The sequence below is a fragment of the Nomascus leucogenys genome, chromosome 1a (genome assembly GCF_006542625.1).
Source record: "Nomascus leucogenys isolate Asia chromosome 1a, Asia_NLE_v1, whole genome shotgun sequence".
In the NCBI taxonomy this organism is placed as follows: domain Eukaryota; kingdom Metazoa; phylum Chordata; class Mammalia; order Primates; family Hylobatidae; genus Nomascus; species Nomascus leucogenys.
Window position 1 is genome coordinate 20130221 of NC_044381.1, and position 23854 is coordinate 20154074.

The 23854-nt window shown below is 44.5% G+C and overlaps 1 protein-coding gene across 2 annotated transcripts in view; it reads left to right on the top strand.

The window, feature by feature from the left end:
* Positions 1-1930: 1930 nt before the first annotated feature.
* The window catches only part of ACER2 (alkaline ceramidase 2), a 44060-nt gene continuing 22136 nt past the window's right edge, over positions 1931-23854 (top strand). For both annotated transcript variants that reach the window (XM_003260380.3, XM_030819170.1), the window contains exons 1-3: positions 1931-2196; positions 16860-16974; positions 17694-17835. In XM_003260380.3, coding sequence (XP_003260428.1) covers positions 2089-2196; positions 16860-16974; positions 17694-17835 — 365 coding nt within the window. In that variant the 5' untranslated portion in view covers positions 1931-2088. The remainder of the gene's footprint in view (positions 2197-16859; positions 16975-17693; positions 17836-23854) is intronic.

Here is a 23854-nt window from a genome sequence, read left to right on the forward strand (position 1 = left end):
TATTTCCAAGTAAACTGTTGTTGGAAGAAGTAAAATATCGACTACAGGGAAAATTCTATTGCTGAACAGTTGGTGTAGCATTTTGAGACACAGAAATTAACTGATGTATCTTTCTTCTGTGGCTGTGGGAAACATCCACCCCCAACCGCCCTTCTTTTTTTTTTTTTTTTTTTGAGACCGAATCTTGCTCTGTCACCCAGGCTGGAGTGCAGTGGCACGATCTCGGCTCATTGCAAGCTCCACCTCCTGGGTTCACGCCATTCTCCTGCCTCAGCCTCCTGAGTAGCTGGGACTACAGGCGCCCGCCACCATGGCCACCACGCCCGGCTAATTTGTTGTATTTTTTTAGTACAGACAGAGTTTCACCGTGTTAGCCAGGATGGTCTCGATCTTCTGACCTCGTGATCCGCCTGCCTCGGCCTCCCAAAGTGCTGAGATTACAGGCGTGAGCCACCGAGCCTGGCCCCCAACCGCCCTTCTTAGGTGGCCAGCTCACTCTGGGTATCCTGTAGGTCTGGGTAAATTGACCCTAGGGGAAGGTAAGAGTGTATCTTCTACTTGGGTTCCGGAGGGCAGTGGAATTGCCTGTAAAGCAGGAGGAAGGGATAGAAGTTGGGACAAAGATGAAAGGAGGAGTGTCGTTTGGCCCCTGGGGGACAAACCTGGATTTTCTAGAGACTAGGAGCAGTGGCAGGGCTTCCAGTTTCTGTCAGTGATGGAGATCTCTGGGGACTTGCACATGGCTCTGTGGGTACTGGTGGGCAAACACTTGGTGCAGAGGACACTGAAGCACCACCCAAGATCCTGCTGGGCAGTCAGGCCCAGAGAGAGGGCAGACCCTGGGGAGCTGCTGGCCTTTAGGACACCCTGGGAAGCTGCTGGCCTTTAGGACACGTCTTGCGGGTCCGAGCAAGACGTCCTAATGACAATCACCAATGGGCTGCTGCCCAGGGCCTCTTCTGCCGCTGTCCTGACCTAGAATCCTACAACCTTTCAAGGAAGGAGAACGGGAGCCACCACATACACACAGAGGGTGGCTTTCCTCTAGGGATCCTGGGAACCAGATTGGCTTTCATTTACAAACCGCAGAACAGTTACAGAAGCAAAAGAAGGTAGTTATGACTGGATCTGAGGACATCTTGCCTGATTGAATTTCCAGCTCTGTCACTTGCTAATAGGAACCCCTCACAGGGTCTCCGCTGGGCACACTAAATGAGTGATACATGGAAACTCTTCAGACAGCACCTGGCATATGTATGTTACCTATCACCTCTTGAACCTCGATATCTTGGAGATGTCATAGCTGCCACACTACATCCTCTGCAGTTTGGGATGGCTGACGTGTGACCCTTTGCCTAAGTCCCCATATCGAAGGCTAGATTAAGCCCTAACGCTGGAGCCAAGGGGAGGGAGGGCAGCGACGTACTCTAAATAGAAGTGCTCCCCCGGGGAGTGGGGGGCCCAGCCTGCTCCAGCAGCCGGGAAGGTCTTCCTGCCACAGTGACGGCAGCGAGTGGCGTCCGGCCTCGGAGGGACTGAGGGCACTTCTCTGGTGTGAGCACTGGCGTCCAACGCCCGGCGCAGCAAAATCGCTGCAAACTCTGAGTCCAGAGAGGTCCAGGTCCTTCTGGGTTTCTTTTTATTTTAAATTTTTTGCCAGGGACAGTTCTGGCGCTCCTTCAATCCGGGGGCGCCTGCGAGTCTGAGCCAGGAGATGGGCGTGGGCAGGCGTGGGTAGCACCATCGAGGCCCTGGCCACCTGCCGGGTGCTGGGTAGTCTGGAAGAGTCTGGAGCCCGGTCTCCGCCTCCCGGCGCCCCACCCTGGACCCCTCCTCCACGCGGGTCCCGCCCATGTGGGCGTGGCTTCCAGGGGGCGGGGCCGGGGAGGGTCTGCGAACGAGTCACGTCCCGCAGGCGAGGCGAGGCGGGGCGGAGCGCGGGAGGCCGGCTGGGAGGTGCACATCCGGCGGCTGCCCGGTACTTCATAAAGCCGCTCTCGCCGCTGGCTGTCGCCGCGGTTTGCCTCCGCAGCAGCTCTGGGTTCTTCTCAGCTGCGGGAGCCGCTGCTCCAATGCCCCAGAGTGGCCATGGGCGCCCCGCACTGGTGGGACCAGCTGCAGGCTGGCAGCTCGGAGGTGGACTGGTGCGAGGACAACTACACCATCGTGCCTGCTATCGCCGAGTTCTACAACACGGTGCGGGGCGCGGGAGCGGGGAAGGCAGCCGGGCCAGCGGGAGGGGGCTGTCCCCGCGCCGCAGCGTCTGGAAGCTGGACGTGGGTCTCTGCGCGTATCTGGGGGCATTCTCTCCAGGGGCTGAGTCCACACCCCCTCCTCGGCGCGCTCCTTCCAGTTCTCCGTCTGTCCTCTTCTCCTGTCCCCATTCCCGACAGCTGGGCTCATCTTCCTCCTGCTGTCATTTGTTTTGTGATGGTCCTATTGTCTTGTTTGGCCCCCACGCGTCCAGGAACCAGGGGTCTGTGTCAGCCCATTCTCCTTGTTTGGGTCAATTGGGGGCGGTGAACCTTACGGGACAAGTCTCTTCCTCCCCTGGGATCTCTGTGGCGTGACGCACTTAGGTCGCATTGTGCGTTTTTGCCCTGAATACCTGCTCTCGGAGTGCTGGGAAGAGCACGCCCCCGGCAGGTCCCCGCGGCTGGGGTCACTCCCACCAGGCAGACTTGCCCCACCCCCAAGAACATGCCTATAATGGTCGAGTTATTTTTGGTCAGAATCAAGTTAATTACTACTCGTTCTTTTTTTCTTGCGTTTAGTGTCCTGTCTTGTGCAAGCCGCTAATTCAACTCCCCCAGGACTGTGCTTTCTCTAGTTCTGAAGTCTGAGGGATGAAAGGAAAGTTTGGGAGTGATAATGTGTGGGTTTTGGATTTGCCTAGGTCCCTAGATAAGGGTGAGCAGAAACTTCCCCATTGCAGAATCCTGTGTGTTTTTAGTTCTTGTGGTAGGGAAGGGTTGCATCTGGGAGAGGAAATGCCTCTTATTTTGTGTATGTCCATGGCTCAGAATCCTGGTACAGAATGTGAGACTTTGCGTGGTCATTTCTGTGGCTTATCTTTTCACCACCCAAACAAGGAAAACAGGAACTCCTGGTTTGGGTCATTGTGAATTTGAGGTTGTTGTTTAGGACTTTTCCTTTTGGGTTTGCTAGAGAGAATGTCCTCGGCAGGAGTCAGGTGCTTACTGCCTGCAGGAATCTCAGATGATCTAGTCCCTGTCCTTTTATTCATCTGATGAGAAAACTGGCCTCTTGAGGAGGGAGCTGTCATGCCCATATTTCTGGCATGGCTGGGGCCACAATCCAGAAGTCTGGGCTCTTCCTTCCCTCAGTGCTGAAATCCATGGCTGGCTTCCACACAAACACTTCTGCTTCTTTTTTTTATGATTAGGTTAGTTCCTTAAGAAAACCTAAGGCTGGGCGTTGTGGCTCATGCCTGTATTCCTAGCACTTTGGGAGGCCAAGGCAGGTGGATCGCTTGAATCCAGGAGTTCGAGACCAACCTGGGCGACATGGCGAAACCTCATCTCTACAAAAAAATACAAAAATTAGCTGGACGTGTGGCACACACCTGTCGTCCCAGCTACTTGGGAAGCTGAGGTGGGAGGATCACCTGAGCCCGGGAGTTGAAGGCTGCAGTGAACCGAGATCGCGCCACTCCACTCCAGCCTGGGCAACACAGTCTCAAAGAAAACCTGGCCCTCTGCTGACTACAGATACTGTGAAAGACAGTGGAAGTGGCCATGACTTATCTATTGCATAACCTCCCAGAGCATGCTGTCAGGGGTAAATAGTTGCACACAGAGGATGGGCTGGAGTAGTTCTGGGTACTTTCAATAAGGAGAAACACCAGTGGTAACACAAGCTGTCCTTTTGTAAATAAAGAATATAGTGAAAGAGTAAGGATTTCACCAGAGTTCAAGAAGAAAAGACAGCTTGATGACAGGTTCTCACACACTTAGCAAGGTTATTATCTATGAAGTCTGGGGTCTACAGAGAGGGTCAAGCTTGGTTATTTTGGCCAAAAAAGCTAGTGTATGGCTTCTCTGAGTCTGTCTTGAAAAGCGTCATAGGGCTGGATGAAAGGGAGAGTTTGTCTTTAGTTTTAATCTAGTCCCATTGGGGCTGTTCCTCTATGTAGTGAGTGCTAAAGTCTTTTTCAGAAACAAACTGTTGATCTTCAGCTGCAGTGTCTGGGTGATGAGCCCAGCTGGCCCATCTGCAAACTTTATTCCTTGGAATACTCATAAACCACCAAATTTGCTCTGGCAAAGCAGAGAGCGTAAGGTGTCAGAGAATAAGGTCATTGCCTAACTTTGTTGAGTGTAGGTCCAAAGAATTTAGCAAAAAATGTTTCTTCCCCTCTGTTGCTATTTTTTAAATTTTTTTTTTGAGACAGTCTTGCTGTGTTCCAGGCTTGAGTGCTGTGGTGCAATCTTGGCTCACTGCAACCTCCGCCTCCCAGGTTCAAGCGATCCTCCCAAAGTGCTGGGATTACAGGTGTGAGTCACCATGCCCGGCCTTCTTCCCCGTGTTCTTACGTACTACTTATATTTTGATGCTTATCACAGGACATTCCCATGCTTATCTTACTCCTGTGCTGAGAAAGACAGTGGACTGTTATGTGGTGATAAACATCGTTTTAAATCCTCATAATAAGGCAACACGTCTAATTACCCAGTTTATAGGAAACTAATAATCATTACCAGTTTTGAGTAAAAGTTGGAGGAATTGACAATGTTAAATCAGGAGAAGACCAGGAGAGGTATCTAGAACCTTCTTAATGGGTCTTAGGGGTAGCACATCACTACTACACCTTCAGATACTACTGTCTACCATTACTTATTTGCTATGTGTTGAAGCTCTGCTAAGTACTCTATACTCACCCTAGACAATGGGTGCTATTTATTATATCCATTTGATAAAGATGGAAATTGGGGCCTAGAGAGTTTATGTAACTTGCTGTGGTCAAGAGCATGGCACAGCTGAAGTCAGAACTTGGGCCATTTGACTCTACCAAGAGAGTTATCTTGAAGCTATAAGTGCCACTGTAACTAACTTAGATTTATCTATTTGGCATAGAATAGATATTTATTATTTAGTCATTCCATAACTTAAAACTCCTGTCTTGGGACCATTTTATCTCTAGGATAAAACTCATACTTTTTGATAGGAAAAAAGTTTATTTAAAGTAGTTTGTAAAATTACTGTTTATTGTAAAAGTAATATGATCATAGTAAAAAATTTAGAGTATGTAAGTTGTAGAGTGAAAAATACCCTTCTGTATCTTTCTAGATATTTTCTAGGCATATAAAAAGCACATGTATCTGTGTGTGCATATAAAATACACATGTATAAGGCTGGGGGTAGTGGCTCACGCCTGTAATCTCAGCACTTTGGAAGGCCGAGGCAGGCAGATCATTTGAGGTCAGGCGTTTGAGACCAACCTGGCCAACATGGTGAAACCTCATCTCTACTAAAAATACAAAAAAATTAGCTGGTTGTGGTGGCACGTGCCTGTAGTCCCCGCTACTCAGGAGGCTGAGGCAGAAGAATCGCTTGAACCTGGGAGGTGGAGGTTGCAGTAAGCTGAGATCGCGCCACTGCACACTCTAGCCTGGGCAACAGAATGAGACTCTGTCTCCAAAAAAAAAAAAAAAAAAAAAGCTTGTATGGCATAATCACGGATACTTGAAGTTTTTTTCCAAGACGGTACTGTGTAAACTCTTATGTACCTTGTGTTTTTCACTTAATATGTCTTGGAGATATTTCCATATCAGCTCATATAGTGCTCTCTTCCTGTTTATAATGTTTATACAGTACTCCCTTTAATGGATTGATCATAATTTATTTATCTAATCAATCTTTATTGATGGACATTTCATATAGTTTCTGTTTTATTGTTTCATTTTGGTTTTTGAACAGTGATTCAGTGAATATCCTCATTCGTGCATCTGGATGTACTTTCGCAAGCACTAATCTTAGATGGGGATCGCTGTGTCAAGGAGGATATTCACTTTAAATGCTGATAATTACTGTGAAATGGCACACTAAAGAGAGTGCACTGATTTGACTTCCACTGACAATGTTTGGGCATACAAAACATTTTGCTTTGGCCTCTGCAAATCTTTGTTGCCTCAAATTATATCATCCTTTGCTTCAGCCAAGCCTAATATCTCTTCCATGAACATGTAATTTCCTTTCACAGCCTTTTTACTTGTGCACATTTTGTACTATTTCTTCTATATACAAATTTTATTGAATTGAGTTCCTTTTTATGTTTTGAGATTTAAGACCCCCTGGCTGGGCATGGTGGCTCACACCTGTAATCCCAGCACTTTGGGAGGCTGAGGTGGGAGGATCACTTGAGGTCAGGAGTTTGAGACCAGCCTGGCCAACATGGCGAAACCCCATCTCTACCAAAAATACAAAAAACTAGCCAAGTGTGGTGGTACCTGCATGTAGTCCCAGCTACTAGGGAGGCTGACGCAGGAGAATTGCTTGAACCTGGGAGGTGGAGGTTGCAGTGAGCCGAGATCAGGCCACTGCACTCCAGCCTGGGCGACAGAGCAAGATTCCATCTTAAGAAAAAAAAAAAAAAAAAGAAAAGATTTAAGGCCCCAGTCACATAGACCTAGCCACTTTGGAGAAAAGCTGGGTCTGTCTTTTACCTGAGCTTGGCCTTTGGGGACTCTGTTGTTCAGTAGGGACTTGAGGACAGAAGAAAGTCAACTGATGGCTGAAAAGAATCTTGAAGCAAAATACATGCATAAAATCAGCTCATGATCTGTCACTTCCTGCTCTGTTCCCAGTCATCAAGATAAATAGAGCTCTCGTTATATGCCAAGTCCTAAGTCCTGCTCTCTTTAGGCTGAATCTATCGGTCGATCCATCAATCTGAGCATTTACTGGGCAACAACTGTGTGCTTATTACAGAGACCAGCTCTGTAAATAGTCATCTGGATGGTGAGGGCTGTGATAGAGGTGTGTACAAGCTGCTGAGGATGTTATTAGTACTGTGCATGGGATTGATGTACTGTGAGGATAGGGTGGTGGTTTTTGCAAGAAGGCTTCTGAATAGAGTGACCAAACTTGTCCTGGGTTTTTGCCTGAGACTTTTCTGATTTTAAAACTGAACGTCCCGTGCCTTGGGAAGCCCCCTCAGTCCCAGGCAAACCACGACAGTGGGTCATCCCAGGGGCAGAAGTAAAACAGTGGAATGGGTAGTTAGGAATCAGCACACAATTAAGATGGACAGGCAATCCACTCAGCCAGGGTAAAAGTCCTCAGCCGTTTATGAACCTGCTGTCCAGAATATGTACAGCCTGTTGTTTTGTCTTTATTTACCGTCTGTCTGGAAAGTGCACATTCAGATGCATCAGGATGAGACTGCAGTATGTTCATGAGATTATTTTGTAGCAAATGTTATATGGAAATTCATAGAATGAAGAACTTTCTAAGGAAATAATACGTTTTAAAAATTGTGGGCTAGGCGCAGTGGCTTACGCCTCTAATCCTAGTACTTAGGAGGCTGAGGCTGGCAGATCACTTGAGCCCAGGCTGAGGCTGGCAGATCACTTGAGACCAGCCTGAGCCACATGGCAAAACCCTACGCTGTCTCTACAAAAAATGTGAAAATTAGCTGGACATGATGGCACATGCCTGTGGTCCCAGCTACTCAGGAGGCTGAGATCAAGGCTGCAGTGAGCTGTGAGCATGCTATCATCTAACAATAGGCTTTAAAATGTACCCCTTGAGAGGCAGAGCATGCAGTGAGCCGAGATCGCGCCACTGCACTCCAACCTGGGCGACAGAGCGAGACTCCGCCTCAAAAAAAAAAAAATGTACCCCTTGAGTGAACTATTCGACAATTTCAGTGACTAATACAAATTTGAGGGATACATCTCAGTAGAGATGAAGCCATGAGTCCATTTTTAAACCATGACTGATTTGCTTTTTTGTATTTCTTTTGGTGTTCCTTCATCTTTTTGTCTTGGGGGAAGTCTCCCACTAATTTGTTCTTTTACTTTCTATATATTGAGGTCTTTAAAAGGTACAGTGGGGGCCAGCCAGCCTTGGTAGATGGGCTAGGCAGAAGCAATAATGTAATTTCAGTATTATTTGAAGCATATGGCAAAATAGTGCTTCTAAATGGTGCTTCCAATATGCACATTTAAAGAAACTGTTTGGGCCAGGTGTGGTGGCTTATGCCTGTAATCCCAGCACTTTGGGAGGCCGAGGTGGGCTGATCACTTGAGGTCAGGAGTTCAAGACCAGCCTGGCCAACATGGTGAAACCTCGTCTCTACTAAAAATACAAAAAATTAGATGGGCGTGATGGCACTCACCTGTAGTCCCAGCTACTTGAGGGGAGGCTGAATCAGGAGAATCGCTTGAACCTGGGAGGCAGAGGTTGCAGTCAGCCAAGATTTCGCCACTATACTCCAGCCTGGGCGACAGAGTGAGACTCCATCTCAAAAAATAAATAAATAAATAAATAAACGAATAAAGAAATAAAAATTAAAAATTAAAAAAAGAAAATGTTTGACATATCATAATTTTGCTGTAGGTGTGATAAATGACTTCATGCCTTTGCAAATAATATATAAATACATTTAAAAGTGATTAGTGTGTCCATTGCTGGTGGAAATATAACCCAAGAAAGCCATTGCAGGACAGCTTGGGAGTAGATAGTTGCACTTAGCAGAAGCAAGGTAGATTGAGAGGACTTGAGGCACTAAAGATCTTCTGGGGTAAAAATCGCAATGCATTATATTTCTCAACATTATAAGCGGGACTGTAAATTGGTGCTCCTTCCCCTGGAAAATGGCTACACTGCTGCCATCTGCCTCACTTACAGCAAGTGAGCTAAATCTATATTATTTAGGATGAAAAGGTTTGCAGGGCGTATTGTTGAAGAAGAAAAGGAAGCTGCACAATGGGAATGTTAACAATATGTGACATATACGTACCTATTCATGTAAATGTGAAGAAAATGAGGACAGTGGTTATCTCTGGGGAAGAGGCTAGAAAGGAAACTTTATTGCTTTTTTTTTACAAGAACACATTCATGTATATGAAGGGAGAAAGATCAGGTTTTAAGTTACCTATGGTATAACAATTCCATTTTTCTTCTCCTCTTTCTTCACTCCCTTGATCCGCCTTCATCTCCTCCTTCTCCCCATTTGTCTCCTTTTCTTCCTTTTATTGCTTGTTTAACAAGAGGAAAGCCACGTTTACATCAAAGCCAAGAAACTGGTCATATGTGCACAGTGTGTGATACACAGTGGGTGATGCGATTCACAATTTTTAGATGCTAGTGGAGGAGTTAAGCCAAGGAGGTCAGAATGTGGTTGGATGAGTTGGGGTTGAAAATCAGCTGGGAGCAGTGGAAGGAGCTGGGCTCTGTGCAGATTGGCTCTCTGACTTGAGCCAGCCCTGGAACCTTTCAGGGCCCTCAGCTATATCCCTTTGTAAAACAAGGGATGGTTTTTGTTTATTTTTATTTTTTATTTTATTATATTTTATTTTTTTGAGACTCTTGTCGCCCAGGCTGGAGTGCAATGGTGTGATCTCGGCTTACTGCAACCTCCACCTCCCAGGTTCAAGTGATTCTCCTGCCTTAGCCTCCCGAGAGCTGGGATTACAGGCGCCCACCACCATGCCCAGCTGATTTTTTTTTGTACTTTTAGTAGAGAGAGGGTTTTTGCCATGTTTGCCAGGCTGGTCTCAAACTCCTGACTTCAGGTGATCCACCTGCCTCAGCCTCCCAAAATGCTGGGATTACAGGCATGAGCCACCTGGGCCCCGCCTAAGGGATGGTTTTTAAGATCCTTCTTAAAATGATCGTTTTTTAAAAGACCCTCTTAAGGATCTTTGATTCTTAAATGATTCCACTGAAAGTTAAGTCAAATTATCTCTGTTTGCAGATGACATGATTGTATGTTTAGAAAATCCCATAGTCTCAGCCCAAAAACTCCTTAAGCTGATAAGCAACTCCAGCAAAGTCTCAGGGTACAAAATCATTGTGCAAAAATCACAAGCATTCCTATACACCAATAATAGACAGAGAGCCAAATCACAAGTGAACTCCCATTCATAACTGCTACAAAGAGAATAAAATACCTAGGAATACAACTCACAAAGGATGTGAAGGACCTCTTCAAGGAGAACTACAAACCACTGCTCAAGGAAATAAGAGAGGACACAAACAAATGGAAGAATATTCCATGCTCATGGATAGGAAGAATCAATATCATGAAAATGGCCATACTGCCCAAGGTAATTTATAGATTCAGTGTTATCCCCATCAAGCTACCATTACCTTTCTTCACAGAATTAGAAACAACTACTTTAAATTTCATATGGAAACAAAAAGCCCGCACTGCCAAGGCATTCTAAGCCAAAAGAACAAAGCTGGAGGCATCACGCTACCTGACTTCATACTACAAGGCTACAGTAACCAAAACAGCATGGTACTTGTTCCAAAATAGATATATAGACCAATGGAACAGAACAGAGGCCTCAGAAATAACATCACACATCTACAACCATCTGATCTTTGACAAACCTGACAAAAACTAGCAATGGGGAAAGGATTCCCTATTAATAAATGGTGTTAGGAAAACTAGCTAGCCATAATCAGAAAACTGAAACTTCCTTACACCTTCCTTACACCTTATACAAAAATTAACTCAAGATGAATTAAAGACTTAAATGTAAGACCTAAAACCATAAAAACCCTAGAAGAAAACCTAGGCCATACCATTCAGGACATACGCATGGGCAAAGACTTCATGACTAAAACACCAAAAGCAAGGGGAACAAAAGCCAAAATTGACAAATGAGATCTAATTAAACTAAACAGCTTCTGCACAGCAAAAGAAACTATCATCAGGTTGAACAGTTAACCTACAGAATAGGAGAAAATTTTTGCTATCTATCCATCTGACAAAGGGCTAATATCCAGAATCTACAAGGAACTTAAAAACTAATTTACAAGAGAAAAAACAACCCCATCAAAAAGTGGGCAAAGGATATGAACAGACACTTCTCAAAAGAAGACATTTATGTGGCCTACAAACATATGAAAAAAAGCTCATCATCACTGGTCACTAGAGAAATGCAAATCAAAACCACAATGACATACCATCTCATGCCAGTTAGAATGGTGATCATTAAAAAGTCAGGAAACAACAGATGCTAGAGAGGATGTGGAGAAATAGGAACACGTTTACACTGTTGGTGGGAGTGTAAATTAGTTCAACCATTGTGGAAGACAGTGTGGCGATTCCTCAAGGATCTGGAACTAGAAATACCATTTGACCCGGCAATCCTGTTACTAGGTATATACCCAAAGGATTATAAATCGTTCTATTATAAAGACACATGCACAAGTATGTTTATTGCAGCACTGTTCACAATAGCAAAGACTTGGAACCAACCCAAATGCCCATGAGTGATAGACTGGATAAAGAAAATGTGGCACATACACACCATGGAATACTATGCAGCCATAAAAAAGGATGAGTTCATGTCCTTTGCAGGGACATGGATGAAGCTGGAAACCATTATTCTCAGCAAACTAACACAGGAACAGAAAACCAAACACTGTATGTTCTCACTTATAAGTGAGAGTTGAACAGTGAGAACACATGGACACAGGGAGGGAAACATCTCACACCGGGGCCTTTTGAGGGGTCGGGGGGCTAGGGGAGGGATAGCGTTAGGAGAAATACCTAATGTAGATGATGGGTTGATGGGTGCAGTAAACCACCATGGCACGTGTATAGCTGTGTAACAAACCTGCACATTCTGCACATATATCCCAGAACTTAAAGTGTAATTAAAAAAAAAAAAGAAAAAGTTAAGGGCTTTGATCATAACAATGAATAAAAGCCTACTGCTGGCCGGGTGCGGTGGCCCATGCCTGTAATCCCAGCACTTTGGGAGGCCGAGGAGGGTGGATCAGCTGAGGTCAGCAGTTCCAGACCAGCCTGACCAACATGGTGAAACCCCATCTCTACTATAAAAATAGAAAAAATTAGCTGGGCGTGGTGGCTCATGCCTGTAATCCCAGCTATTTGGAAGGCTGAGGCAGGAGAATTGCTTGAACCCAGGAGGCGGAGGTTGCAGTGAGCCGAGATTGCACCATTGCACTCCAGCCTGGGCAACAAGAGCGAAACTCCGTCTCGAAAACAAAACAAAACAAATCAAAACCTACTGCATATACAGTATAGTACTTAGATCCTTGTCCTGATTCCTCCATGCCTGCTTCTTGGTAAATGTAAATTGACCACATTTCTTTTCTTTTTCTTTTTTTCTTTTCATTAATCTAAGAAAAATTGGCCACATTTCTCAGACTGGAGACTGTATACCACCTGGGATGTCTCAGGCAACTTGTCCATATTCTTATCCGAGGTCACTAGTCGCACATAGCACTCCTATGTGGGAAAGAGAGAAAGATCTGCAACAAAGTGAAGCAACTAAAGGCTGAGCATGGGGGCTCACACCTGTAATCCTGGCACTGTTAAAGGCTGAGGCGGGCGGATCACTTGAGGTCAGGAGTTGAAGACCAGCCTGGCCAATGTGGTGAAACTCCGTCTCTACTAAAAATACAAAAATTAGCCAGGCGTGGCAGGCGCCTGTAATCCCAGCTACTGGAGGCTGAGGCAAGAGAATCGCTTGAAGCCAGGAGGCGGACATTACAGTAAGCTGAGATCGCGCCGTTGCACTCCAGCCTGGACTAGTGACAGAGTGAGACTCCATCTCAAAACAAAGCAAAACAAAAACAAAGTGAACCAACTAGAAAAAGGTACCCCTTTCTCCGTAATGATACAGCCCCACTTAGGCATTTCAGCCCTGGATTTTAACCAAAGGTAACAGCTCTGCTCCCATTCTGCCCCTGACCAAGGATCTTTTTCTCCTCCTTTGACTTGCATTTCTCTCCCACTCATCTTTCTCCCCTTTCTAAAAAGTGTCATGCTTACCCGCTTTCCTCCCCAGATGGTGGCAGAGGCAGGCCTTGGTCCTTGAAGTTGCCAGTCCTTACTTGCCCTATGCCTGAAGCTTTGGGGTTTGCTGAAGCATTCTATTTAGTTGTGTACCAGTGTGGTTTCTTAGGTCTGGGAAAGCTCTTGGCCCTGCTCACTTCAGTTCAGGTGCCCACCATCATGGTTCTTTGAGACGTCCTGTAAGTGAGCATTCTGTATTGTCCAACATGAGTAACTACTCTTTTCTTCTGAAAGCCCTGTGCCCATGGCTTTGCAGAGCTCATCGACCCTATCCACCTATTTTTGAATGTGGTTTTTGTTTGTGTTTAGTCCAGGACCCCTCCCACCCCATCCCGATGGGTGTTACTCATGTAGACTTAGCTGTCATGTTCACATTCGACATTCTTCTTCTGTGTGCTCAGTCCTGTACAAGGAGCCCCTCGCTCCACAATTAGAGATGAGACTTAAAAGCTGAATGTTCCTACCACTTCATACCTTCTAAAATAGCTTAATTTAAAAACAAAAGAATATAACAAGTGTTGGCAAGGATGTGAGAAATTGGAACACTGTACATTCCTGATGGGAATATAAAAATGCTGCTGTGGGAAAATGTTTGGTGGTTCCTTAAGAAGTTAAAAATGGAATTAGTACCCCAGCTAGTGCCTTAGTCCGTTCAAGCTGCTATAACAAAAGATCCTAGACTGGGTTATTTATAATAACAGAAATTCATTTGTTACAGTTCTAGAGGCTGGAAGGTCCAAGATCAAGGTGGCAGCAGGTTGAGGGTCTGGCAAGGGCTCCCTGCTTCAAAGACAGAGTATATGCTACACCCTCACATGGTGGGAAGGGTGAATACCTCCATCAGACCTCTGTTAGAAGAGCACTAATCCAGTTTAACACCTCCAAAGGCCTCACCTCTTAGTACAGTTGTGTGATGGGGATACGTTCTGAGAAATGTATTGTCAGGAGATTTTGTCATTCTGTAACATTATAGACCATACTTACACAAATCTAGATGGTATAGCTTTGTACACACCCAGGCCATATGGTATGGCCTATTGCTCATAGGCTATAAACCTGTACAACATGTTACTATACTGGACGCTGTAGGCAACTGTAACACAACAGTAAATATTTGTGTATTTAAGCATATCTAAACCTGGAAAAGTATCAGGAAAAATGTGGTATAAAAGCTCCATTATAATATGGGTCCACTGTCATATGTGTGGCTCATCGTTGACTGAAATGTCATTATGTGGCAAATAATGATACTGTCACATTGATGATTAAGTTTTAACATGAATTTTGTGTGTGGGGGTGACACATTCAGACCATAGTACCCAGCAACCATTAACGTATGAATAGACAAACTAAATGTAGTATATCCTTTCAATGGAATGTTATTCAACCATAAAAAAGAATAAGTTATTGGTATATGCTGTAATATGGATGAACCTTAAAAACATTATGCTAAGTGAAAAAATAAGCTAGATACAAAAGGACATATATTGTATGATTCCATTTATGTTATATGAAATATTTAGAATAGGTAAAATCATAAAGACAAAAGGCAGATTGGTGAATGCCAGGGGCTGAGGGAGGGAGAAATGAGGAGTGAATGCTTAATGAGAATAGTGTTGCTTTTTGGGGTGATGAAAACATTTTGGAACTAGATAGAGGTGATGGTTGCCCATTATGAAATGTACTAAATGCCACTGAATTGTACACTTTAAAATGATTAGTTTTATGGTATGTGAATTTTACCTCAATTTTTTAAAGTTTGGAAAAAAAAAGCTATGAGTCTGTGAAACAAAGAAACCCCAAAATCAACCAAACAAAAAGTAAGTTAAAAAAATTAGGGATGAGGTTCCAATATGACAGTCACTGGCCACATTTAGTTGGCTGTTGAGCACAGGAAATGTGCCTAGCCCAAACTGAGGCTTGTTGTGAGTGTGAAATTTACACTGATCTTCAAGGCTTTGGTATGAACAAAATAATGTAAACTAGGCTGGACGCGGTGACTCATGCCTATAATCCCAGCATTTTGGGAGGCTGAGGCAGGAGGATTGCTTGAGGCCAGGAGTGTGAGATCAGCGTGGGCAACATAGTGAGACCACCATCTCTACCAAAAAAAAAAAATAATAATAAATAAAGTCAGGCATGATGGTGCATGCCTGTAATCCTAGCTTCAAGAGGCTGAGAGGCAGGAGGCTCCCTTAAGCCTGGAAGTAGGAGGCTGCAGCGAGCTGATCCCACCACTACACTCTAGCCTGGTTGACAGAGTAATACCCTATCTCTAAGAAAAAAAAAAAGTAAACTATCTCATTAATGACATTTAATAGCGATTCCATGTTCAAATGATAATATTTTGAATACATTGCATTAAATAAGATAGATTATTAAAATTTTTAAAAAGTTGAATGCCCATGGAGACATAACAGAGAGGCTTAAATCCATACCAAAGTTTGCAAGATAAAATGATATCATTTTAAAGCTGGGAAGAACCTTTCAAATATAATCTTTACTTAAAAATAGGTTTTGGTTAGGATGAGAAAGCTGACAAAGGGCAACTAAGGGGGAAACTAGAAAGAGTCCTCGCTTTGTGTAGGCCCAGGGGAAAAGGCTGGCCTGGCTGAGGAGGATTATTGGGAGCTGGACAATGTCTAGTCTTTTTTACGCCTTCATTAAACTTTTTTTTTCTATTATTTAATACAGACCTTATCTTTAAAAATGCAAAAGCAGGCGGGCGCAGTGGCTCATGCCTATAGTCCCAGAACTTTGGGAGGCCTGAGACGAGTGGATCACCTGAGGTCAGGAGTTCGAGACCAGCCTGGCTAACATGGTGAAACCCCGTCTCTACTAAAAATACAAAAATTAGCTGGGTGTAGTGGTGAGCGCCTGTAATCCCAGCTACTCGGGAGGCTGAGGCAGGAGAATCGCTTGAACCTGGGAGGCAGAAGTTGCAGTAAGCTGAGACTGCACCAAAGAACTCTAGCCTGGGCTATAAGAAAGAAACTCTGTCTCAAAAAAAAAAAAAACAAAGTAAATGGAGCCAGGCATGGTGGCATGTGCCTAGTCCCAGCTACTTGGGAGGCTGTGGTGGGAGGATCACTTCAGTCCAGCCTGGACAACACAGCTAGACCGTGTCTCTTAAAAAAAGATTATGAAAAAAAATAAGTGCAAGTAAATTAGAATGATTCATAATTAACCTTGCAATAAGAATTACTGGTTAATTCTTATTTAATTCTTAGTTAATAAGAATAAGAGAGGAGCTTGGGCAGCATTCATAGACTGCAGTGTTTTTATAGCTGCTCCTGTGATCAAAGAAGCAGCAGGGAGCCCCTTAAATGGTCATTTAAAAAGCTTTAAATTCTCCTGATTGTATATCTGTAGTCAAAAAAAGTGTCAGAGGCTGGGCGCGGTGGCTCATGCCTGCAATACCAGCACATTGGGAGGCTGAGGCAGGCAGATCACCTGAGGTCGGGAGTTCCGAGACCAGCCTGGCCAACATGGTGAAACCTCATCTTACTAAAAATACGAAAATGAGCCAGTCATGGTGGTGGGTGCCTGTAATCCCAGCTACTCAGGAGGCTGAGGCAGGGGAATTGCTTGAACTCGGGAGGTAGAGGTTGCAGTGATCCAAGATCGTGCCACTGCACTTCAGCCTTCCAGCCTGGGTGACAGAGTGAGACTCCATCTCAAAGAAAAAAGAGAAAGAAAAAGTGCAAGAGCTTAAACGAGATGTGTGACCACATTTATCCCAGTTTGCAAGGACATACTTGGAAAAGGCCACTTTATTTTTTGCCCTTTTTACTTAATACTCATCTTTCTGTTTTACATTTTTTTCCTGCAGATCAGCAATGTCTTATTTTTCATTTTACCGCCCATCTGCATGTGCTTGTTTCGTCAGTATGCAACATGCTTCAACAGCGGCATCTACTTAATCTGGACTCTTTTGGTTGTAGTGGGTAAGTGGAGTCATTTGGGAACACGTACTTAACGGGGTGGTGCGGGGGAGGGTAGAAGGAATTCCACACACTTCCTCTCCCCTTTGAACATAATGTTTTGTAAACTAAAGTCACTCTGAGGTCTTAGCAAACTTTTTTTTCCCACTTGCTTGAATGCAGGCTTGATAACAAGGTTGGCATTACTATCACTTGCGTGCATTTGAGACTTCATTTGTGTAGTAGCTATTGGGGCTATGCCAGTGCATTTTCTGAACGTCTGAAGAAACTCAGGTGAAACAATTGAACTCTGGGGAGACCGGTTTCTAATGGACTAAAATTAAAGAAAAAAATGTAGATGTTTGATCCCTCATTGTTTTATGAAATACTTGTGTCATTTCCATTTCCTCCCACGGGCAGGCTGGGAATTCTTAACAGTGAGGGAATGTTGACTTTTATTTACTGCCTCTTCCCAGACAGGCTCAGTGGATGAAGACAGAATGTGTTTAACTGTGAAAGTTCAGATGTGCTGATATTTGGGCCCTAGTTGAAATCCTCTTTCTAGACTTGAGGCGTGCATACCTGGGTGGTGTGAGTTTCTTTCTTCAGTTTCTTTTTTCAGAGAGAGAGAGAGTGATCTGGTGACTGTGATAACCGTTGGTGAAAGGACTATCCTTAAGCAGTGTATTGAATTTGTGTCTCTTCTGTGGTGACCTTTTTTTATTGGTTGTAATTGATTCTAGGAATTGGATCCGTCTACTTCCATGCAACCCTTAGTTTCCTGGGTCAGATGCTTGATGAACTTGCAATCCTTTGGGTTCTGATGTGTGCTTTGGCCATGTGGTTCCCCAGAAGGTATCTACCAAAGATCTTTCGGAATGACCGGTAAGCTTGCACTAAACATTTTTGCATTTACCACTAGGTGCAGTACCCAATATAACAATATATATATATGAAGAAAAATAGCACATGATTGAGCTCAGCCTAGTGATGAGCTTATCATATACTTGTTCAATATCTACTGATTTTTTTTTTTTTTTTTTGAGACGGAGTCTCACTGTTGCCCAGGCTGGAGTGCAGTGGCGCAATCTTGGCTCACTGTAAGCTCCGCCTCCCGGTTCATGCCATTCTCCTGCCTCAGCCTCCCGAATAGCTGGGACTACAGGTGCCCGCCACCACGCCTGGCTAATTTTTTGTATTTTTAGTAGAGATGGGGTTTCACCATGTTAGCTGGGATGGTCTCGATATCCTGACCTCGTGATCCGCCCACCTCGGGCTCCCAAAGTGCTAGGATTACAGGCGTGAGCCACCGCGCCCGGCTACTGATTGTTTTTATGATCTGACAATATAAGTAAACTGACAGATTAAAGAGAGAATTTTAATAATGCTTGGGGAAGAAGTGATGTCACATTAGGGACAAAAAGTCAAATAGTGCCCTTGTTTGATGTGAGCAAGAGTGGAAAGACCTTCAGTGGGGACGACATTACTGAATGGTTATTCAGTACTCTTTGATTTTCTGCTAGAATGTTTCCTTGAGACTAATCCAGCTCCACCAGTTTTATACATCTGAAGTAGAATCCAGACTGATGAACTGGTTCTTGGAGCTACAGATACTGTAGTTTTCAAGTTGCCTTTTTTTCTTTTTTTTTTGCTTCCGATGAGAGCTGTGCACCTGCATGCGTGCGTGCGCACATAGACACACACACATACACACTCATATGCTGTATATATGTTCAAACTGGAAACCCAGAATTTCAGGAAGGGATGCATTTTAATAGCCATTGTGTTAGGGTTATACAGGTATTCATCCAGCAAATATTTTTGAACACTTATATTTTACTATGCATTTTTCTAGGCACTGGAATATCACAGTAAACAAAACAGCAGAGTCTTCCTCTAATGAGCTTACACTGAAGTTGGGGAGATTACAAATCAACAAACAAACAAGTAAATAATATAATATTAGGATATGTTAGGTACTGTGATGAAAAGTGAAGCTGATTACCGGGCGCAGTGGCTCACGCCTGCAATCCTAGCACTTTGGGAGGCTGAGGCGGGCGGATCATGAGTTCAGAAGATCGAGACCATCCTGGCTAACACAGTGAAATCCCATCTCTACTAAAAATACAAAAAATTAGCCAGGCGTGGTGGTGGGTGCCTGTAGTCCCAGCTACTCGGGAGGCTGAGGCAGGAGAATGGTGTGAACCTGGGAGGCGGAGCTTGCAGTGAGCCGAGATTGCACCACTGCGCTCCAGCCTGGGCGACAGAGCGAGACTCCGTCTCAAAAAAAAAAAAAAAAAAAAAAATGAAAACAGAGCCAGCTGGGGTGGTGCACGCCTGTAGTCCCAGCCACTCAGAAAGCTGAGGCAGGAAGATCTCTTGAGCCCAGGAGTTTGAGCCCAGCCTGGGCAACACAGTGAAACCCCATTAAAAAAATAGAAAAAAAATAATGAAAACATATTGTGAGGCAGAGTTGTCTGTGACTGTTGGGACTTTTTCATCACCAGCAGCCTGCAGCATTTCTGTGGGAAGATGTGAAGATATAGCCACTCTGTCCTCCTTTGGAGGCACTGGGAACCATATGTGTATATATCCCTGGCTTTGGAAACAATCTGGGTTTGAATCCTAGCTTTACAACTTGCAAACTGTATGACTTGTCTTGACTCTTTCTATTTCCCTGTCTGTAAAATTAGGTAAACAATAGTTTTCATCTTTGAGACGATCCTCTACGACACTTAGCATAATACTAAGGAACATGGAGAGGGTTCAGTCAAAGTTAGCTCTCCTGACTGCCTGGGGCATGGAGAGGAGAGTTCTGCCTAGCATTTCTGAGATATGCATACAAATCGATGGAGATAATGGACATTGAAAATTTTAATGAGCAAAGAAATAAAAGGTACACGTTAAGGGAAAAGTAATAAGGATTTCAACTCTATTTGCACATCTTCAATTTTCCAGTGACCAGGGAGGGCAAGAAGGCCAAGCCCCTTTGCTTGTACTTCACTCCCCGTGACGTGGGACAGGTGGCAGCTCTGCAGTGGAAGTGGCAGACCAGACCAAAAAATTCATGTCAAAACCAGGATTTCTGTAGATCAGGGATTTCCGGTTTATCTGCCTGAACTTACCAAATAGTAAACATTTATCTCTTTTTCTTTCTTTCTCCCTTCCCTCCCTCCCCCCCACTCTTCTCTTCTCTTCTCTTCTCTTCTCTTCTCTTCTCTTCTCTTCTCTTCTCTTCTCTTCTCTTTTCTTTTCTTTCTTTTCTCTGAGACGGACTCTGTCTCTGTCACCCAGGCTGGAGTGCTGTGGCGAGATCTGGGCTCACTGCAAGCTCCGCCTCCTGGGTTCACACCATTCTCCTGCCTCAGCCTCCCGAGTAGCTGGGACTACAGGCGTCCGCCACCATGCCCTGCTAATTTTTTGTATTCTTAGTAGAGATGGGATTTCACCGTGTTAGCCAGGATGGGCTCGATCTCCTGACCTTGTGATCCACCCGCCTTGGCCTCCCAAAGTGCTGGGATTACAGGCGTGAGCCACCATGCCCTGCCTTTCCTTTCCTTTCCTTTCCTTTCCTTTCCTTTCCTTTCCTTTCCTTTCCTTTCCTTTCCTTTCCTTTCCCTTTCCCTTTCCCTTTCCCTTTCCCTTCCCTTTCCTTTCCTTTCCTTTCCTTCTCTGTCTGTCTTTTTCTTTTCTTTTTTTCTTGATCTAGACTTTGCTGGAATATTCTTTCTTGTTTCATTTTGTTTTTTTTTTTGAGACAGTTTCACTCTTATTGCCCAGGCTGGAGTGCAATAGTACGATCTCGGCTCATGTGATTCTCCTGCCTCAGCCTCCTGAGTCGTTGGGATTCCAGGTGCATGCCACCACACGTGGCTAATTTTTGTATTTTTAGTAGAGATGGGGTTTTGCCATGTTGGCCAGGCTGGTCTCGAACTCCTCACCTCAGGTGATCTGTCTGCCTTGGCCTCCCAAAGTGCTGGGATTACAGGTGTGAGCCACCACATCCGGCCTTTGCTGGAATATTCTAAACACACATTAAAAATAGTTTTAATGTGAGATTTTTGGAGAAGAGACAGTAGAATGTGGTGGCTAAGTAAGTTTGGATGAGACAACATGGCTTTGAATAACAATTCACTTAAAAAAAAAAAGGCTCTGGGACCCTGTTTTGCTTGTCTGTAAAGTGGAGATGACAAAAGTATCTTCCTAATGGGATCAGAAATACATGGGAAAATTACGTAAGTCATATAGTACAATGGCTCACACAGAGTAAAGACTCAATAGGTTCTGGTGGTTATTATGAATGGCTTTTTGAGTGGGTTTTTTTTGTTTTGTTTTGTTTTTGAGATGAAGTCTTGCTCTGTCACCCAGGCTAGAGAGCAGTGGTGTGATCTTGGCTCACTACAACCTTTGCCTCCTGGGTTCAAACGATTCTCCTGCCTCAGCCTCCCAAGTAGCTAGAATTACAGGCACTTGCCACCATGCCCAGCTAATTTTTGTATTTTTAGTAGAGACAGGGTTTCATTAGGTTGGCCAGGCTGGTCTCGAACTCCTGACCTCGTGATCTGCTCGCCTCGGCCTCCCAAAGTGCTGGGATTACAGGCATGAGCCACTGCGCCTGGCCTGAATTTTTAATTGATATATCGTAGTTGTACATATTTTATATGGGGAAATTATTAATGTTCATTATGTCAATAGGATATAAATGTTGGGTTTATAGAAAAAAACTTTCTTTCATCTTGGTTAAAATGTCCTGAGACTCTTTAGGACATATACTCAATTGCTGATGGTTATTAATAATTTTTAGAATTTTTATTTTGAGAAAAAAATGAGAACAAGGAACTATTATAGGCTAATTGTATCTACTTGTTTTGTTTTGTTTTTTGGAGACAGGATCTCACTCTGTTGCCCAGGCTGGAGTGCGGTGGTACAGTCACAGCTCACTGCACTCTACGCTCAAGTGATCCTCCTACCTCAGCCTTCCGAGTGGCCGGGACCACAGCTGCCTGTCACTGCACCTGGCTGATTTTTGTATTTTTTGTAGAGACAAGGTTTTATCATGTTGCCCAGGCTGGTCTCAAACTCCTGGGCTCAAGAGATACTCCCACCTTGGCCTCCCAAAGTGCTGGGATAACAGGCATGAGCCACGGTGCCCAACCTTGTATCCACTTCTTAAATAATTTATTCTGCTGCAGTTTTTATGATTTTATCTTTAGATAAAATCCACTTTATTTTTTGAATCTTGAATAGCAAGGGAGTAAGCAGTCTGGGATCTGCCCACCCTGCTAACATTCTTGCTGGATGAGTTGAGGCTGGAATCTTAAACTCTCTGGGCCTTAGTGCTTTAGTTATAAAATAACAGGATTGAATTAGCTCTGTGAGGTCCCTTTCATGACCAAATGCTATATTGCTGTGACTATCAAGGGCTGGCTGTTCTAAATAGATTATGTTTTGGTAGCTTATAGCAGTGGATCTTAACCAGGGACATTTCCAATTCTTTTTTTTTTTTTTTTTTTTTTTTTTTTTTTGAGACGGAGTCTTGCTCTGTTGCCCAGGCTGGAGTGCAGTGGTGCAATCTCGGCTCACTGCAAGCTCTACCTCCCGGGTTCACGCCATTCTCCTGCCTCAGCCTCTCCGAGTAGCTGGGACTACAGGCGCCCGCCACCACGCCCGGCTAATTTTTTTTTTCTGTATTTTTAGTAGAGACGGGGTTTCACCATGGTCTCGATCTCCTGACCTCGTGATCCGCCCGCCTCGGCCTCCCAAAGTGCTGGGATTACAAGCGTGAGCCACCGCGCCCAGCGCCAATTCTTATGAGACATTTAGGAAGCTTGTGGACATGTTTTTGGTGGTCATTATGATGGGAGGTTTTATCATCTATAAATTTCATTTCAGAAATGAAATTACCACTGCTTTAAAGAGTAGCCAATGATAGTGGTTTTCAAGCCTATACCCTGTGTCCCTTTTTACTGTGTAAAAAAGCCAATGATAGTGGTTTTCAAATCTGAAAACAACGTTTTACTTTGGTAAAAAGGGACACAGGCTATAGGCTTGAAAACCACTGCTTTAAAGGGTAGTTAATGATAACAGTAACAGCTTTACTATAAAAATATTTTGATGATGGTACTGGGTTGTTAGATTTTGGATTAGAGAATACAGGAAGCAGTGGTGCTAAGGGTTTTCTGACCTTGTGTTTCAGTGCGAGACCCTAATGGGCTGGAAAGTTGAAAACAGGACCAGAGGCTGTTACCAATCACAGTTTAGAAAAACACCCTGTCGGGGCCTCTTACTCCTGGATATCTCTAGCTCTCTTGTACCCAGGGACTCTGTTGACTCTGGGGTCTGCTGGGCTGGCTGGCTTTCTGCTGGCCACACGGCCTCTGTTTTCTTCTCCCGGCTGCTTGTGTTCACAGGATGTCCTCGTTGGCCAGCACATTCCTGTACACCTTCTGGACTTGCCATGGGGAGGCATCTGCAGACGGCCTCCCTAAAGAAAGCATGTTTTGCAGCTGGGTGCAGTAGCTCATGTCTGTAATCTCAGCACTTTGGGAGGCTGAGGCAGGTGCATCACCTGAGGTCAGGAGTTTGAGGCTAGCCTGGCCAGCATGGTGAAACCCCATCTCTACTAAAAATACATAAATTAGCTTCGGGTGGTGGCAGGTGCCTGTAATCCCAGCTACTCGGGAGGCTGAGGCAGGAGAATTGCTTGAACCCAGGAGGCGGAGGTTTCAGTGAGCTGAGATCGCGCCACTGCTCTCCAGCCTGGGTGACAGAGCGAGACTGTCTCAAAAAAAAAAAAAAAAAAAAAAACCGAAAAAACAAAACAAAAAAACCCAACAAAACCAAACAACAACAACAAAAACCCATGTTTTTTCAAGCTTACTGCCTTTAAACCATTTGGCAGTAC